Below are 18339 nucleotides of genomic sequence, written 5' to 3' on the forward strand. Positions count from 1 at the left end.
GGTATGACTATCTAGATTGACAGCTGTTCTAGTCTTACGGTGAGTGCGAAGCCACAGGTTGACAAGAATCAGCAACTAATGCTTTGGACCACAGGCTTTCGCGGCCTTCTCTCTCGCTGCAACATCCTATTCCAGTATCCGACGCACAATTCTCAAAAATCGCATCTCTCAGCTATCCTTCAACTACCTCAGATTCGCAATTCATATTCAGCCCAAATGTGGGTTTTGGAGACCCCTCCCTATAATTTTCATGAAACTGATCCAAGATGCTTGTCATAAAATAGCTCACCTTACCACCATCGTTTGGATCTGCATATGTTGGTGAGACGTTTGCGTGCTCGCTATCTGCCAACAATGAAGCGCTTGGCGGGAACTCGCGGGTCGTGACCTCCGTCAGAATACAGGCGGATATGCAAACGCCCTCTCAGACGATCCCACTGGAGCTCCTCCCAGCAGATGAAGAGCCTACAAAGTCGACCGGTACATCCACTGCTGCCTCCGTACAGAAGATAATTCACTTTGACCTTAAGGAGGAGGGCAACCATGTGTTGGCAGTGAGCGTGAATTACACTGAAACGATGATGGCTCCCAACAAAGACGCACCAAGCGGGTTTCAGGCTTCGGGGGGTAGGGCGCGAACATTCAGGAAGCTTTATCAGTTTGTTGCCCAGCCGTGTCTAAGTGTAAGGACCAAGGCTACTGAGCTAGCTCCGCGTGAAATAGAGGGCCGTTCAGGTGGACCATTTGGAAAAACACGATTACTTCGTTTTGCGTTGGAAGCACAGCTTGAGAATGTTGGAGACGGAATGATTGTTCTAGGGGTAAGAGCTTCAGTTGCACAAACGTGCATGCTTCCTTTAATCCTTTTACTATATTTTTTTACGGATATGAAGAAGATGAGAGTTAACCAATAGATAGGTCCCAACGCTTAATTCTAAGCCCCCATTCAAATCAACGTCGTTAAATTGGGATTTCTATGAGAAGGATGGAGATCAAAAGAGAATAGCTCCCACGCTGGCACCAAGAGACGTGGTACAGATTGCATTTCTGGTTGAGCAGGAAGAAGGGCAGCAGGAAGGTCTTGAAGCGACGCAGAAAGACATTAGTCGAGACGGTCGCACAGCCCTTGGTCAGCTGTCTATACAGTGGCGGAGCGCGATGGGAGAGAAGGGGTACCTGACGACAGGAAATTTGATGACGAAACGGAGAGCATAGGTAAATGCTTATACACATTCCCCCTCCTGTTCCCTGGCCATAATAACCGGGCCCTGGTCGATATGTGTTGGCATGCAAAGGAATGCCGTTACATGGGTAGATGCTTGCATCGGGCTGACTGCCCTCTTCGATTTTTTTTCGGGGGGCGCGGATGAACCCAGCAACCGTGCATCAGGGCTGGTTCGTACCTGAGCGCTTATCGATGGAAGAGGAGGGATGTCGGTTCCTACGTGGCATTCCAGCACATCTCAACCAGGGGGGAGCCAACCAAGTTCGCCATGCAAAGGGGGTGTTAACCGTGGTATCATCCCAGGCTCGAGGGTAGGTGGTTGAGTCGCATACTTAGTGGTGCCTGTGTCTTCCCCCCTATCTTACGAATCACCCGATAACGAATTTGATGAGATAGATAACTAGTTAATTTCAGCGAGTTGAAACTTGCCTCTAACTTACCCCGTAAAGGACATTGACGTTGCCGCTCTGGAAATGGAGGGGGAGGATCCGTATCTAACACTGCTTATGCCGATACGTGGGATGGAGCAATTAACTAGCTACTTAGCTACTTTAGCTCGATCTTAGCTTGCTTGGGGAAGATATCGAGATGCGAGACATGGATTCTCTGGCCGATCATCTTTCAGCAAGCCACCCGCACCCGAACAGATTTAACTGAGGCCCCGGCAAACAATCACGTACAAGTAAGTAATTAGTTCAGCAAGGAATATCGCCGTTCAACGAGCAATCCCGCTCCCGATATTCTGGAAGACGGAATCTCAAGCGTCTTAGGGCAGGCGGTTAATCAATCTCAGGCGAGAAAGCGATCCCCCCCCCCCTTGTTCCCAGCCCTTGGCGAGCCATGGCCAAAGTTTCAAACTAGAGAGCTTCTCTCCTGTTTTATGTAAATATAGCTTGCATCTAGCCCTTTCCCAGGTACGTATTCAAGCTAAGCTCGGTGAGTTTAACTAAGGAGAGGACGGGGTGTCACAAGGGCTCAGCAATTTGTTTCGATGTGTATCTATATTTTACGAGGAAAGATAGATATTAGGTTGGGAGAATGTCGGGGATCGAGCTCGGAAGGCGACGCATGCTTCAGGCAGCAAGGAGCAGCCCTGTAGCTAGTTTGAAGCTGGCGGCGAAGAAAAAGTAAGACATTCAACGCCTGTCTAACGCATTTACATACTTGCATGTGTCCTCATGCCCTGCTTGAAGCGATATGCAGGAACACAACATGCATATGGTGACGCAGCCAGGGGCAGAAGAAGCAGTTGGAATGCTCTCTCTTAGATGTTATTATTCATACGCCGAAATCACGGCACTTATTCGGCCTTTTTATGGCCGCCGGCATGGACTGCTGGACCTCTGGATAGCTAAATCTGTTATCTGTTGGGCCTTCAGGTTGCTCAAAATTTTGGCCACACCCAAACTTAGCTTCTGCGGGTGGCGAGAGTTTGAAAGGGCCGAAAGGAGTCGAGAATCAAGCAAACGAAAAACCGTTTGGCATGCAGCAGATGTTCCAGGCCATCGCGTGTGGTCTGGTTCAGGACGCAGGCTCCCTGGTACACACCGACTCTCGTCTGTCCAACGCAGCAGGAAAAAGCCCTATTCGCAACCAAACCGGACTCGAGTAACAAACTGGAACCGTTGATCCCGCAAGATTATCATGAATTCTCTGCAGCTCGCCAATAAAAATTAAAATAAAAAGGGAGAAGTACGGAGTATGAAAGAAAGCCCGAAAAAAAAAAGGGGTGGAATCCGGATGCAGACCGAAGAACGGACCATGTGGATGTGGAAGGGGAATTTCCGAGTGGGAGGGAGGAGATCGTCTGCGCGAAAAAGCAAGCGCCGGCATCCATGGACGGAATACGGAGCATATATTGAGGTAAATCCCCCAAAAATTGTCCTTGTTGATGATTTGACGAAAAGGAGAGAGAGGGTGAACGGTACACGTAGTCCGCCCGGAAAACGCCACTGAGCCCCCTCTGGAGAAATGGGTGGCTCTTGATCTTCTTCGACCCAAGAAAAGCTATCTCCCGCTCCCCCTTTGCGGTGGTGGACATGAACTTTGGGCCTGCCTGCTGGAGCAGTTCGTGGAACCGTGAAGCCAATCAGTGCCCCTGCCGGCCTGGGGAAAGGCGTCGTATTCTTTGCTGCTGACCGGTTGTAATCCTCGATCCCTGTAGATCGGCCGTATATCCCCTGAACGCTCTCCACTTGAGGGGTGGGTGCAGGTTGAGTTCTTCATCGTCACTTTCGTCCCTCTCAGCTTTCTCTCTCTGCTCTGTCTCTCTGTGTGTGTGTCTCTCTCTCGAAGCAGAAGACGGCCGGCTGTCTCGAAAGGCGATGACTGGCAGTCCCAGGCCTCGCAATCCCAGTAGTTGAAATATTAAGGGGGCCCCAAGGGGGAAATCTTCCGCCGTTTTGGGGTCGGTCGATGCGATGCCGATGATGATGGATTAAACAAACAGGAACATGCGGCTTTGGAAACAGACAGGCCATGTCATAGGTCGCCCGAGCAGCCAGTTAACGACTCCGTAGCAATGATAACGATGATAGTTATGACGCCGCCGGCCTTGTGGGTGGACATCGAGGTTTGGTCCCGTCCCAGCGATATCATCACCAACCACCCAGCAGCCAGGCAGAGGGTCTCATAGTAACCCCAGTATGTAGCTTATGCGCATCATCGCGGTGCTCTCCACATCCTCGGCCGTCGATGGAGATTTCATCCGCCCAAAAACAGGGTGGCCTGTGACTGTCTGTCGGGCTTTCACTCCTGCTGCTGCTGCTCGAGCCAGCCCCGTAGACACGCTGAGGCAGGGCGATATCTCGATATCTCGACGTCTCGATGTATATCTGCCTGTAAGCATATATAAGTATATATATAAGTATATATATATATATATAGCAGGCACTATTAGTTTTGGCACGCCTGGAGGGAAGATCTCCCTGTCCATAATATCCGCCGTCCTATCGATCCCGCGCGTTGCTCTGGGGGGTCGTCGATTTGCCCGAGATCGTCCTCACCTTCGTCTTCGTCATTAACTATCTTCTTCGTCGTTCTCTTCGTCGTTCTCTTCTTCGCCCTCTTCTTCGCCTTCCATCTCCTTCTCCCTCGTCGCCTGTCAAACGGCTAGCCCATGCATGCTGGCGGGTTTCAAGTAGACTGTTGACGCAGACGGCTCAACCCCAGCTCGCTGGCCCTCCGCCTCCCGTCCTCGTCCCCCCTTCTCCCTCTTCGCTGCCAGAGCGTCCTCGCCGGTCGAACGGGACAGTCGTAAACAGCTTCATCGGATCGTCTGCGGTCGCCTGCTTCTACTGCGGCTGGCTGTCTCTGTCTCTGTCTCTGTCGTCTCTGTCTCTGTCCCTGTCCCTGCCGCTGTCTCTGCCTCGATCGCCCTGCTCAGTTCGGCTCGTCCTGCTCGCAGGCACGAAAAAGCTCTGCCTCGTCGCCTTCGCAGCTCCAAGCGCCCGCTCGCCAGCCAGTCCTCGGCCTGCTCTCTGGCCAGACACTCGCTCTGCAGGGCGACAGCTGCCTCTCGTCGGTCGACCAGCGGGATACCAGGAGCCTGCCGCCCGATCGCTGCTCATGCGCCAGGGAGCGTTGGCCTGACAGCGACTCCCGGATCTTGCCTCCCAGGGCCGCCATCTACAACACTTCAACTCGCACACACACGCACATACATACGCACATACATACCTACATACATACATACATACATACCTACATACGCCCCCAGGAGCCCCTGAAATCCTCCCGCGATGGCTCCCGCGCTCACAGTCGACACGCCCGCGTCTGCTCCACTGGCCGAGTTCTTCTGGATAGCCGGCGTCGACGGCTCAGAGATCCTGGACATATACTCGAAGCTCGGGGAGGAGTACAAGGCGTCCCGGTCGCCTGCGCCGCCGGTCACAGATACCATCGAGGAGGACGCAGACGCAGAGGTCGAGGAGGAGAGCCTGTCGACAGGCACCTCGCCGGCCGTCTCGAACAGAAACTCCGTCCAGTTCCCCAAGACCGCCGACGAGGCGCGGCTCTCCTTCCGATCCTCGACCTTTGAGCCGGCTTCCTCGAGCGCCGCAGAGCCCCATAGCAACAGGAGCAGTCTGACCATCAAAGCTGCTTCCAGCACGAACGGAAACAGCACGGGGAGCTCGTTTCTCAGCGAGGCTGACTTCGACGACGCCCTTCGCAAGTTCGCCTCCGAGCGAGACTCCTTCTTGACGGACCTGACTCTCAGTGCCGGGGCCGTTGTGCCAAACAGACCCAAGCCTCGACCGAGGACACAGAAGATCGTCGCCGAAGATGTCAATTCGTTAAAGTCCAGCATTGGGACCGTCCGAAGGCACATGTCCTTTAGAGACATGAGCAGCATGAAAAGACAGCCCTCCATTGCACGGCAATGTTCGTCTCCCTCACCCTCTCCCCCTTTTCCTTTCCTTTTTGCTCACCAGGTCCTATTTTTTTTTTTTTTTTTCTACTACGTACGGCTAACATTGGTTACTTCTAGCTTCGGTTCGAACATCCAGACGCCTAAGCAACTACAATTCAGTCATTCCAGTACCCCAGCCGCTCGAGATGCCTGCAAACATGCACCCGCTGAAACGGAAATTCGAACCAGTCCTTCTCGACAGATACCCACCCAAGGGTGCCCCCAACGAAAACCAACGGAGAGGGAAGTTCCCAGACTACATCCCCATGTTCGCCTTCCCCAACGACATAAACATCGTCTCTTCTGACCAGCGGCCGAGGTCAACCTGGCATGGCTTTGCAATGACCGGTGGTGATGGGTCTAAGCTCCACGGGGTCTGTGTGACCGTGTGGATTCCCTTGAACCATAATGCCGCAGACGAGCTGGAGAAGAGATGCGAGGAATGGAGAAGAGATAACATGACTAACGAGGAGAGAGAGCTCGCCGCCAGCCTAGGCGAACGGCTCGGCCTTGAACGTGCTAAGCTTTCTCGGCTGCTCGCTCAGCTCCCTACTGTCCCCTCTGGGTCTGCTTCCCGAGAGAACCTTGAGGATGAAATAAGCGCCGTTGAGGAGAAGATTGGATTGATGGCTGACCTTTTGCGCCCCGTTCGCCACGGTGCCGCCTCCAAGATCGACGGGTTAACCGACGGAGATACCGGATTTTGGATACCTCGGGCTTACGGAATTCTTGGAAAGGATGCCTCCATGGTGACCTTTTGGAAAGAGTGGCTCAAAGCCGTCACAGTACCCATGATGGACGGCGCTATCTTGAGGGTTCCTCCGACTTCTCCCAGGGTAGGCAGATGGCAGCCCCTCGAGAGATACGTGGTAAACCTGTGCATGGAGGCCTTCAGCCCCATATCTTCCAAAACACAGGTGGAACTCTCAATCCGCGAGTTGCGGCTCTTTGCTAGAAAGGAGGCTCTTAACGAACTCCCCGGATCTCGAAATGTCAGTCAGAGGTCGATCCGTTTTTTTGACTATTCTACGAAAATATACATGCTAACTGACCCTCGTTAAATAGACTGATTTATACCCCCTATTCCGCGCTCTCTCAGTCTCAAACATTATCATATTATTCGAGGTATGTTTCTTTTTTTCCCCATCCTCATTACGTTTTATAACAGTTGCAAGTGGCTAACAATCCCCTAGTATGCTCTCGCCGAATCGAGAATAATATTCCTATCATCCTACATCTCTATGTTAAATCTCGCAAGTAAAGCACTGATAGAACTCCTATTCCCTTTCCAGTGGACTGGCGTTTTTATACCCATTCTTCCGGCTCGGCTTATCCAAGCTATCGAAGCACCCTGCCCTTATATCGTCGGCATCGAAAGACGATATGAAAATATCGAATTTCCTGCAGACGACTTTGTTCTCGTTGATCTCGACCAGGATCTCATCGAAAGCACATCTCGTCCTACTCCTCTCCCTCGCCATCAACGCCGAAAACTCCAATCCTTGCTGCAAGCTGCTGCTCCTCTTCACCATCGCTACGGTGTCAGTGCTGGGCCACCTGCATATGCCATGGAGACCTTCCCGTACGATTGTGTCCCCGCAGAGATCCCATCAATATACTCTCCAAAGGCGCCATCTACAAACTTACCGAAATTCGTTGCTTTAAACTCTGCATCTTTTGGACAGCAATCATCCGTTAACCCTGCTCCTATCTACAATACCTTCCTGTGCTCTAAAGGCGACGCTTCCCTTTCAAGAGGCAATGAGCGGCCCTCTACCAGCTCTACCTCAAAGAACAGTAACCCGTCCTCACCCAGAACCGCCTCGCCAACCTCTATTAAATTCCCGCACCCATCTACTCCAATCTCTCGGAACGATTCCGGGTTTGCATTGCAGGCATCCCTTCGTGAAAAGCGATCGGGCCACTTTGACCAGGCTTCCCGCAGGAGTTCGTCACTAGCCATCGATCGACGACAGATACCCAGGAGGCCCAGCGTTCCTTTCCTCGGTCATTCCTCAAATCTCTCGGTAACTACATTAAATACGGATGCGGGAACTTCCGTATATGCACCGTCGATATATGCACAATCCACAATCGCTGCCTCAACAATAATGCCTCAACATTTCCAACCTATACGGAGCCCAGCTGGATCCACCATGATAGAAGGTCATTGTTTGCAATTATTGCGGCCTGTGGATGAAAGATCGACATGTGACATTTGTGATGAAAGAGCAGACGAGGCAACCTATAGGTGCACCGGTTGCACAACCATTGTACACCACCGCTGTGCTGGACAGATTTGTCTGGTGTGCCCTGTTGCATTCCATCCAGATCAGATCCGTGCTGCCTTCGTACGATGCTTTGCGAGTTTACTGTATACCTACAAGAAATTCCTCCGACCTGCCACTGGAGACAAGAAGAAGAACGGCCTCACTTATGATTTCCAAATGGAAGCTTTCCTCAAGAGTTTACCACACGAACATGCAGCGTACATGACGGTCCTGCAGCAAACTCAAGGCATGTATCAAGTCAAACCTAAGAGAGTTTGGGCGTTATTACTAATTTCCCTGTAGGCTTCAACGAATTTATCAGCGAACGGGAACGCGCGAAGCAAAAGTCAAAGGACCCACGAATCATCTTGTTCGACGAAATTGTGCTATCTAAGCGCAACCGTGGTCGCTCGACTTTCTTTTCCGGACGAATGACTACTGATTTTTTGAGCGATACTTCCAATCATCTCTGGCGTTCAGCAAGTGCCTCCTCCTTTTCACCAACCACACGGAAGGAGATACCAACCTCCCTGGATTGGAAGTCTGTCGTCACTCGAGGTTAGTATATCTTCGCCATGTCATCAGTTTATACCCTTTCCCCGGATTTTGAGCAGCATTACTTACTCTAGTTCCAGTGCCGGCAAAATTGGACCCGAATTTTATGAAAGAGCCACGAATGATTCAAGGTGCCCCTCGAATCTCTTCGACTGTTAATAATGCAAGACGAAAGCCCGTTGGCAGTAATTAAAATACTCACGCACCCACACCCCACAACCAACTCCCCTCCTTCCCTTTCTCTTCCTTTCTTCCCACGTTTTTATTCCGAGACCTTCCCACCCAAGTCAGTGAGCATCATTTATTCAGCAATTTTTTTTTTTTTTAATTCCGACTTTCAAACGATATCAATGGCGATATGTCCTAAAAAAAGAGCAAGCGCATACCCATTTTTAACTCAATACCCGTCATAGATTTCTTCTTCGCCCAGTGCGTTACACCTAACGAAAAATCAAAAAGGACAAAAAAGACATATTCTGCCAGCTAATTCATTTCCCCTCGCATTTCCCCTTATCTCATAACTCGCCATGTTCCCTATCTTTGGATTTTCTTAATTCATTCCGCTCATCGCCTACATGACAGACATCATTTTATGGAGCTTTTGGCGTCCTAAAGCGGTGTCTATAATATTCCCCTTTGTCTTCGCTTTGGTTTTTTTTTTTTTTTTCCCCTCGAAATATTTCTCGATCTATCACTACATATTGCTGCATTTCCAATGAACTGATAGGAACTAATTTCAGTATTTGCGGGTGGTTGGGGCTTGTATTGGAACGGGGGAACGGACGGAGACATCTTCACCTACTGTCTATAATAATTATAATCCTAATTACTTTCATGAATTAACCTGACTCTGAATGGCGTTGCTCCTATTGTCTGTTTAGGCTTAGTTTCCGAGGGATTTAATGGTGTTTGGCTTAATGGCAAACATTTATCAGCACCTGTATAACCCGTAGCAGAGCTGTGCCTCAGCCACGCTTCTCAAAACACTTCCTCAGCTATCAGCTTCTATCTATAGGATTCAATCTCGATTATCGCAGCACCCACAGGATGGGCTTGGCAATATAAGCATTCTGTGGACTATTCCATATTAGGTTTAGTTTCCGAATACGATGCCAAGCCTTGCTGAGCTTAAAGTCTATTCGTGTTTCTCCTTCTTCTTCCCTTTTCCAGCCAACAACTTACAGGATACCTAGCTATTTGGCTGTTGTTTGGCCTGGATACAGCTCGAATTCGGAAATGACCTTTTCAAGTTTCAAGGATTGCGTCCTCGGGACGCGTGTGCGTTGCGACTCTCTCTGCCTTCGGATACACCATACAGCCGCAGTTGACCATGGCATTCCAGGCGGCAAGGAACTACTACAAACTATGTAGTAGTTACTATATATACTGTGGCAGACCTGATGTTCTATGTACCTACTTTATTACTTTTCGAGAACATTAGATTACTACCTCGCATTTCATCTGTCTTAGAAATATCCTTTTCCCTAGATTCCTTCATCATGGCTGACGAGGAGTTTCATGATTTCTACAAGTACACCCCTTCAAAAGCTGCTGCTATCACCTTCATTGTGTTGTTTTTGATATCCTCCGTTATCCATTTATTTCAAATTATCAGAGGTCGTGTTTTGTTTTTTATTCCTCTGTTCATTGGTGGTATATGTTAGTATTCCAATCCATACCTGTTCGAGGACACTGACTCGGGATGTGCTGACCGGCTTGGTTTCTTCCTCTTACAGTCGAGATAGTTGGATTTGGAGGCCGAATTATTTCCAGCACTGAGGCACCTCTATTTACGGACACGCCATACATCATTCAGAACCTCTTCCTCCTTCTGGCCCCTGCATTGTTTGCTGCTTCAATCTATATGCAGCTGGGTCGACTTATCATCCTACTAGGAGCGGAACATCATTCTATTGTTCGGCGCTCTTGGATGACCAAGATTTTCGTTACGGGTGATATATTATCATTTGTTGTCCAGGGACTTGGTAGGGGCGATATCGTAACGAGACGTTATATATGTGTGATATCTACGAACTGACGCTTCCTATGCAGGTGGTGGAATTATGGCAAGCGGCAAGCCTTCAAATCTATCGCTCGGCGAAAAAATCGTCGTAGTTGGTCTGATAATTCAGATTCTGTTTTTCGGCTTCTTCATCGTTGTGTCCGTCATTATTCACCTTCGAATGAGGACCCATCCGACAACAGCGTCGTTATCACTTCATTTCTCGTGGCGAAAATATCTGTACAGCCTTTATGTCGTCTCCACCCTTGTCATGATACGCTCCATCTTTAGAGTTGCTGAATTTGCTCAAGGAACAAATGGGACATTACTGAAGCAGGAATATTATCTATATATATTCGATGCCACGCTAATGTTTATTCTCATGGTGACCTTGAATGTCATCCATCCGGGCGTGATTTCAACCCTGGTACGAGGTAAGATAGCACTGAAGGGGTCTGAAAACTTGAAAATGCAGTCAGAAGGAAGGAGATCAAACGAACAACGGGGATGTGAGCCGATGAACTTGTGTCAAAGCTTCGCCGAATCCATCTATGCAAGACATGCCATCGCAACCAGAGGCCTTGCATGATGGGAATGCTACGTTTTAGTGGTTCTCTCATACATATACTAGGTGACCCCGCCTTCATTGCTGGTCTGTCTCCCGCTCGCCCCACACTCATGTTTGGTTAATTATTGCACGCAGCCTCTCTCTCAGCACCAGAATGCTCCCTAAATAGCCCCCTTCTCTGCTTTCAATATCAAATTGCTCTTAAATCAATGCCACCAGGTGTCCACATATCATGCAACTAGAAAACTCTTCGCTGTTTACTCCGTCAATTGCCAAGGAATCCAGCCAAGGATCCGCCCGGGACCTTGTCCATAGTTCAGCTGCGGTTCCACTTCTTGGGCGGAAGTGCCCCGTTCCGCTCCCCTCCGGTCTCTGCGTTTTCTGTTGGCACCGGTAATGTGTGTGGCTTAGTTAGCGGAGTTCATACTCGGTGTTTATAACCGACTCCATCAATGATCCACTGGGATATCAATACATGTAGCAAGACAGGGCTGTGCTCAGAAATACAAAGGCATCTATATGTCAGCCTCTACCTACCCAGCAGTATACAAATATCTCAGTTTCTGGAGCGGACGTCTCAGGTTCCACACAGGTTTGATGCCATACATGCTATGAATAACGGTGCTAAGTCTGACCTAGGAGGTTCTCTAAATATAATGGCTACGACACCCAAACCAGAAGGACTTAAGGCACAGGAAGACCGAAATTTGCCCACCGATGCCGACGGCAATCTCCCTTCATACACACAGAATCCCTCGAAAGACGACCAACTGCCTCCAGAAACTCTTCTCCTTGCCGGCGACGCCATACATGGCACATCTAGGCCGGTCTCTTGCTCTACTCCTCTATATAAACTCTCCCTTGATATTAGCTTTTTACGCAAGAACAACACGAAAGTTGAGCTGTCTCGCTTCGAGAATCGCATCCACAATCGCAATACCACGGGCTCTCCAGAAGTGAGCGCCCGAGAAAGGCATATCTTCAACTTGACCCGGCCTCCAACCGTTACTACACCATCGTTTGAATACCACCTGGAGCCTGCCTCCCATGGAAGTTTAGGCTATGTCGGGTTGAAAAGATATCACCACATTCTCTCTTCAGGATATCAGGCTTGGAAGGCGACAATACCCTGCCCCGGCTCTGACCTGGAAGCTAAAGATATTGTTTTTACTGCGAAAACACAGGGTAAAGGACGGCTCGAATGGCATGAGGCTGGAAATGGGGCTCACATTTTAGCGTATGACACGATTGACGATGGTATTTTTCGTTTGGACATAGTTAAAAGCATGCCTCAGAACCAACGGGATGCCCTAGTTGGGGTCTGGTGTTTACGGATCTGGAGAGAAATTGCTAATTCCAACATAGAGCCAGTGGGCTGGGACGGAGGTATGTAACGCATTCCTTGACCTTCCAACAATATTCATGCCTTGTGTTCGTTGACTGAGCTTAACCCTAGTCAAGCGTATTCTTCAAACACGTACCAACGAGTTTCCCTATGGAACCGGTTGGGGTTTGTAACAATGCAAACTATAGTTATTCTATCCAGCTTCTGTGTCAATTCGTCTGTTGTACTGGCCTCTTGCTGGTATACGAGCGCTATGAGTGAATTATTAGGTAGTTAACTGTTAACTCAGTTCCTAGTTCTTTAACTTGATTTTACTCGATTTTGTTTGTTGATGGGACTGATTTCTTCGGAAGTAGTTTATTGCCACTTGGCTGCTAAAATACGTCTAATGGACGGTGTGATACAAGAGAAACTAACAACAGTGAAGGTAGAATGATTTAGAATGGTTAAGTTTAAACGAGATGTAAAATCATAGGGCTCTCCAGAGGGAGACATGTGAACGAAAGGATCAGTTAGGGAATTGCAAGATATATGACATCTAGAAAGGAGTGAAGTCTTTGATAATAGGAAAAAGCTCAAAACAATAAGTCTGTGGTGGAATGCTGCTTTTGAAGTTTAACTACAAGCCAAGGCTGTGTCTGAACTCCTCAATTTGAGCAGGGGTAATGGCATCGTAGAACAGGCAGTCCGAGCCACATGGAAGTGCGTAGGGCCCCTGAGTGCCATCGCCAGCCATGACATTGGCAAGATTCATGCAGGTGGCCAGGAGGCCTTTAACCTCAAGGTCTAATGATATCTTTTAGCTCTCCATCGAATGAAAAAAATAGAAGGGCCGAAGGGAGGGGTGGGCGGGGTGATGTGTATACTTACGGTTCTGGTAGTTTGTATTAATCTCAATTGTTCGGCCCTTGATATCGTTACGACAACGTTCATATTCGAACTGTGGAACGCCTGGCGGGAGCGCGGTGGCATCAAAGGTAGCGGCAACTCGAGCACCTTGAATAGCGGTACCAAGGGCTCTACCAATAATCCCAATAAGGCCGGCAGCAATGATGGTAAAACCTGGGAAAGCAGCCTGCGTGGGCTGAGGGGCCACAGCAAGAAGGGCAAGAGTAGCAAGAGCAGAAGCAGCCTTCATTGTGAAAATTCAAGAAAAATTGTTGCGGGGGTGGTACTGCAGAAGATTAAAAACGGCGGTTTGGTATCTTCCTTCTGGATTGCTGACTTTGGATGAAGAATGGGCTCAAAACGAAGGGGAATACCCTCGCCCTTTTATAGACAGATGCCTGGTATCGCATGAGCATTCCGGATGACTCGTACTTGCTTCCTATCTCAGTATCCATCGGTGAACCCAGTGGAGTGGTGGGCAATTATCATCGCAAATACCAATACATTGTAGGTAACATCCGTTAGACAACCAGGTGATATAATAGCAGTTATGGGATCCGAGGAACGAGAAACATTGCTCATCGGCCTCCAGAAAAAAAACGTTATATGGAACTCCCCATAGCAGCGAGGATTCACTAATTCTTTAGATATTGGATATTCTAGGCAGAACTTTGCTGCGGAAGCGGCGGTTGTGAGAAGTTGAGCCAAGATTGTTATATGTCTTGGTTAGTTATTAGCAAGGAACGTATATAAACGGGTACGTTTACTTTATCCCTGTAGCCATAGAGCCACAACATCTTAAGAAAGGGTAGGAACTGCTATCTAACGCCAACATCAAATATCAGTTGCTCGTATGTGATGCAGAGATGAGGTCCACCGATATATACGTACACACATAACATCTTCGGCATATTCAGGATTATTAACCAGCACGGCACGTCTTAGAGGGTTGCAAAGAAATTAATAGTGAAACATGACGGAAGCCTAATGTTTCTTTTGAACCACCCAATTGTTTGGAGCATTTTTGGTCCATGGCCAGGGATGAAATTCCTTCTATGAGCTATCAGCATAACAACCACGGTTCTGTGTAATTGGGTGCAATAGCTGTAATATACCCGTTAAAAAGAGCCGAGGCAGACTCTTCCACGGTTCTTAAGTATATTATTCGCGTATACCGAACCATAGGGACAGTAGGGACACATCCAACAAAAAGGCGTGTGTTTAGATGCCAGAGCATGGCTGTAACCTTGCCTGGCGAAACATCTCTAAAAAAGAAGAGGAAGAAGAAGAAGAAATCTTCGGAATTTCTAAATAGAGTATTCCGACGGCAGGGCAATATTCCATGGAAATAGAACAGCCTTAAGGTCGAGGCTGGTGGGATAGAATTCTTGTACTGTGTACAGATATACCAGAAAATTTCTTCAATTACTCAGAACACTGTTCCTCAGTCTCGGGGAACATCCAAACCACAGCGCCTGGCTTCAGTTAATTCTGGTGCTAGAAATCAAAATGAATTCCGCTTTCAAATTTGTCATATCTGTTCCTGGTATCACATCGATCTTGGGCATTTTAATTCCTATAGCTTGGGTTGCTGTGTCTGTTCTCCCTTTCATCTTTGCCTTCAGTCATCAACCTGGCCTGGGAAGAAATATATATTACCTCCTCCTGACTGGCAGCCTTACCCTTGGATTTATCACGTCGAATCGTCTGCCTGCCGGTATCGATTGGCTTTGGGCCTTTTTATGCGTCATCGGAATTATCCACCAAAGCGCCGGCCTTCTGCTCGAACCATGGGTTGTACCCGTTGCAAACCAGTCAGTAAATCATGACATTCTTTACCTCGGTTTGAAATTATGGGGGAATCCACGAAGACTAAGGGTCTGCCAACTTGGTCAAAAAAACTCGGTGTCATGGCAAAAACGACTCACTTTTGTGTTCCAAAAAGTTGGCCTTGTTTTTTTACTTGGAATCCTATATCTCACGGGTGAGGTCGTGGTTGCTCTGGTTCTCTATCCGTTGCCCATGAAATGGAGAGTATCCTTTCGATACTATTTTGGCTTTAAACCAGATCATCCAGTTTTAATCCGAGCAGTTTTTTGCGTGCATTGGGCGTGGGAGTCTTTCGTTTTTCTTACCATAGGTCATGCAATACTTGCGATACTGTTTGTGGGAGTCTTAGGGGTGGATATACCAAGCGAATGGCCATGGCTCTGGGGAAGTCCAGGTGAGGCGTACAGCCTGCAGAGATTCTGGGGTATTTTCTGGCATAAAATTGGATCAGTTTCTCAGTTGGAGTGGGGGCGGTATTTGTCGCGGCGTGTACTGGGACTCAAGCCTGGTTCTCCTAGAGAAAAAGTCTTCCTTGCCTTTTTTATCTTCATGGCCTCGGCTATCATTCATGTCTTGGTATCCTGGAGCGTGAAAGATAAATCAGAATCTGTGGAGAGGATATACAATTTTTCGCTATTTTTAATATTCAACTTCTGGGGAACCCTTGGAGAATATGGTCTTAAACAACTTTTAAGACACCACTGTCCGCAATTTAGAGGCAGGTTTGAGCCTGGGATTCGGCTATGGCGCAGGTTATTTGGCTTCCTTTGGGTATTTCTGTTCTTTTTCTGTACTCTGCCACCGTGGGAATACCCATACTTTCCCGGTTATGCCAATCAGGTGAAGGTAAATTTCAACGTTATCAGAGATATGTAAAAGAGAAAGATGGGAAGAACAATCGAGGTAGTTGAAGGAAACTTCTGATTACTAAGCCCGCTGACTTGGGTTGTGTGAGGCTTTGATTAAGGTTTAGAATCCCCAACTCTTAAAGTTTTATCAGGAATAGATCTTAATAGTAAATACCTATGGCCTTACATGGAAACATTTCATACAAATATAAAGATACTGTTGATATACTCCGTTGACTACCTTGCACCGATAGGGTAACAGGTATCGCTCGATAAATCAAGGCACCCTCTACGTTTTGACAAATATATCTTTATTAGTCAATCAGTTAGTTCGAAGATGCTCTAGTAGTCGGGTTTGACATAGATATTCCAGTTAGAAACATGCCTATTCTCTTAGCTGTAGCTCTGAAGACAAAATTCCGGAAGTACTCATCGGCCAGGACACAGCATACCTCCAGTCTTGAGGCAAGATGTAGAATATTGTCTGGATAACTTGTGTACTCCAGCCATCCGCCCACCATCGTACCGGTGCTCTGCGCAATAGTGCACAGTAGTATGCAAGTATTACCATTGCCAGTGGTTCCCGAGCTCTGAAGCATGGAAAAAGGGAGTCAGGAAATATCATAGGAAATCGGAGGGCCATGCCCCAGTCCTTCCGTTTTGTTTCTAACATGACAAAGCAGTCCCATAGCTGCTCAATTGCACGACGATATCCGGCCTTGATATCGTGGTCACTTTCGTTAAACGAACCCGAAATTTCCCGATTACTCGATACCCTTTCGTTGCACAGTTCTTCTAGCAATTCGAGCGCGACAACAGCATCTGTTGGTAGGTACTTTCTGTTCGTAATCTCAGGGCCACGCTGAAGGAGTATTCCCATGTCTCCTTTTACTAGTAATTCCCATCTCATTTTCAAAAATGCCATGGCTTTCCTAGTTAAGGCAAATAAGCTCAGTAAATCATCAATTGCATTTGGCCTTGGAGCTCCATAACCTGATAGCTGAGCGGAACCGAAAGCGAAGAAAATCGTCAAATGTGAGAAAGCAAATGCGGCATTAGTGTTGGATAGGTCTTCTGGAAACAGTGACCCAAACTCCATTACCGCTGCTTGGTAATGTTTCTGGGCTAACTCCTTGTGCAAGAGTTCCTCTGAACTTAGTCCCTTTTGTTTAGTTGCTCTAAAGCGAAGATAGTGTATATGTAGAGCCGATATTGCTAGTATCCCGTGCTTCAAGAAGCTAACAGACTGCATTTCTCGCGGGACAACAACTTGCCATATTGGTCTATATGCCTCATAGTCTGCTAGCGATTCAAAGACGGTTGTAGCATAATGATGCAATAATTCATGCTCTTCAGGGAGTAGATGAGACGCGCAACTTAATGGGCGCGGCACATTCGCAGAATAGGTGATCAAGTCAAGGTTTGGAGCATAATTAGTAGTTCCAGAGCAATCTGATGCGGTCCAGTGAGGGTTAGTTTCTTGTTGGTACGCCGGGTCTAGGGGTATAAAATTGTTTTGCTGTTTGGCCTCGAACATCGGGAGTTCCGCAGTAGCAGGAAATGGCCTCAAAGTCCTTTGACTAGGTTTCAGTGTCCTTCTGTCTATACTCGTAGGGTATTGCATTGTAAATGCCTGAAAGCTGCATTCTGTCTGCCGATATCTGCAGTTGTGGCAGCATGGCGCCTGTTCGTCGCACTATGGGTCCGTGGTTAAGCGGTTGCGTAAGACGTCGAAGATAAATAAACCCATGGCTACACATACCTTCACCTTACGTTTCTTACATTGCAGACAGGCGTTTCGAGACCTCCGGCGGCATATATCGCGTCTCTCTGTAATGTTCTTTGTCATAGGTATCCGGCGGTTTAGACAACTGTCACAGAATTTATACTGCCCCCTGTAGCTTCCGGAAGGTACCGCGGCATAACACAGGCTTCCGGCTATGATATTTGCACTCTCTTCAGCCAATGGTCCTTACCAATGCCATTACTTATGTCTGTCCAAAGGCTGAAGAAGCAGAAGAATAGGCTGCCACGTATTAGCTGCTAGCTGCGGCCCGGTGACGAAAGCTCGCCCCTGCGGTCGTTGCTGGGCGTGGCTAAAGGTGCTGCTTAGTCATCTCCCGCTTCCCGAGCCCCCTGAACCCGCCCGCTAGTCGCTATAAATAGTTAAACTTCGCTGTCCGCTCTCCAGGCAAAGATTCCCTTTCGCCCACGCGTCCATTAACTACGCCATATGTTATTCTATACGGAGTACAGCTTCAAGCACACCCTGCCAGGTGCATCAGCGCTACGTCTCGATCCTATGTGCGGCGCTAATATCAATCAATCTAAGGAGCACTGTTATTCAACAAGAAGTTAATGGCTTATTGCCCCTTTCACCTCTCCTGGTTACTCCAT

The 18339-nt window shown here is 48.2% G+C and overlaps 6 protein-coding genes across 6 annotated transcripts; 4 read left to right on the top strand and 2 right to left on the bottom strand.

Annotated features, from left to right (window-relative positions):
- Positions 1 to 410: 410 nt before the first annotated feature.
- ARB_01683 (uncharacterized protein) lies at positions 411 to 1215 on the top strand (the record flags this gene model as incomplete). Its single annotated transcript, XM_003012129.1, has 2 exons — positions 411 to 821; positions 919 to 1215. 2 exons carry the CDS (start codon positions 411 to 413, stop codon positions 1213 to 1215), a joined length of 708 nt encoding a protein of 235 aa, XP_003012175.1.
- A 3750-nt stretch (positions 1216 to 4965) lies between these two features.
- On the top strand, positions 4966 to 8209 carry ARB_01684 (uncharacterized protein; the record flags this gene model as incomplete). The annotated part of the gene is made up of 4 exons (XM_003012130.1): positions 4966 to 5608; positions 5715 to 6628; positions 6702 to 6761; positions 6830 to 8209. 4 exons carry the CDS (start codon positions 4966 to 4968, stop codon positions 8207 to 8209), a joined length of 2997 nt encoding a protein of 998 aa, XP_003012176.1.
- Positions 8210 to 9861: 1652 nt separating this feature from the next.
- On the top strand, positions 9862 to 11052 carry ARB_01685 (RTA1 domain protein, putative; the record flags this gene model as incomplete). Its single annotated transcript, XM_003012131.1, has 3 exons — positions 9862 to 10120; positions 10198 to 10446; positions 10514 to 11052. The coding sequence occupies 3 exons, from the start codon at positions 9862 to 9864 to the stop codon at positions 11050 to 11052; spliced, it is 1047 nt and encodes a 348-aa protein (XP_003012177.1).
- Positions 11053 to 11483: 431 nt separating this feature from the next.
- On the top strand, positions 11484 to 12425 carry ARB_01686 (uncharacterized protein; the record flags this gene model as incomplete). Its single annotated transcript, XM_003012132.1, has 1 exon — positions 11484 to 12425. One exon carries the CDS (start codon positions 11484 to 11486, stop codon positions 12423 to 12425), a length of 942 nt encoding a protein of 313 aa, XP_003012178.1.
- Positions 12426 to 12995: 570 nt separating this feature from the next.
- On the bottom strand, positions 12996 to 13514 carry ARB_01687 (uncharacterized protein; the record flags this gene model as incomplete). Its single annotated transcript, XM_003012133.1, has 2 exons — positions 12996 to 13162; positions 13247 to 13514. 2 exons carry the CDS (start codon positions 13512 to 13514, stop codon positions 12996 to 12998), a joined length of 435 nt encoding a protein of 144 aa, XP_003012179.1.
- Positions 13515 to 16268: 2754 nt separating this feature from the next.
- ARB_01688 (uncharacterized protein) lies at positions 16269 to 17479 on the bottom strand (the record flags this gene model as incomplete). The annotated part of the gene is made up of 2 exons (XM_003012134.1): positions 16269 to 16475; positions 16511 to 17479. 2 exons carry the CDS (start codon positions 17477 to 17479, stop codon positions 16269 to 16271), a joined length of 1176 nt encoding a protein of 391 aa, XP_003012180.1.
- Between the last annotated feature and the right edge of the window lie 860 nt (positions 17480 to 18339).

The sequence above is a fragment of the Trichophyton benhamiae genome (assembly GCF_000151125.1).
Source record: "Trichophyton benhamiae CBS 112371 chromosome Unknown contig01094.0, whole genome shotgun sequence".
NCBI classification, from domain to species: Eukaryota; Fungi; Ascomycota; class Eurotiomycetes; order Onygenales; family Arthrodermataceae; genus Trichophyton; species Trichophyton benhamiae.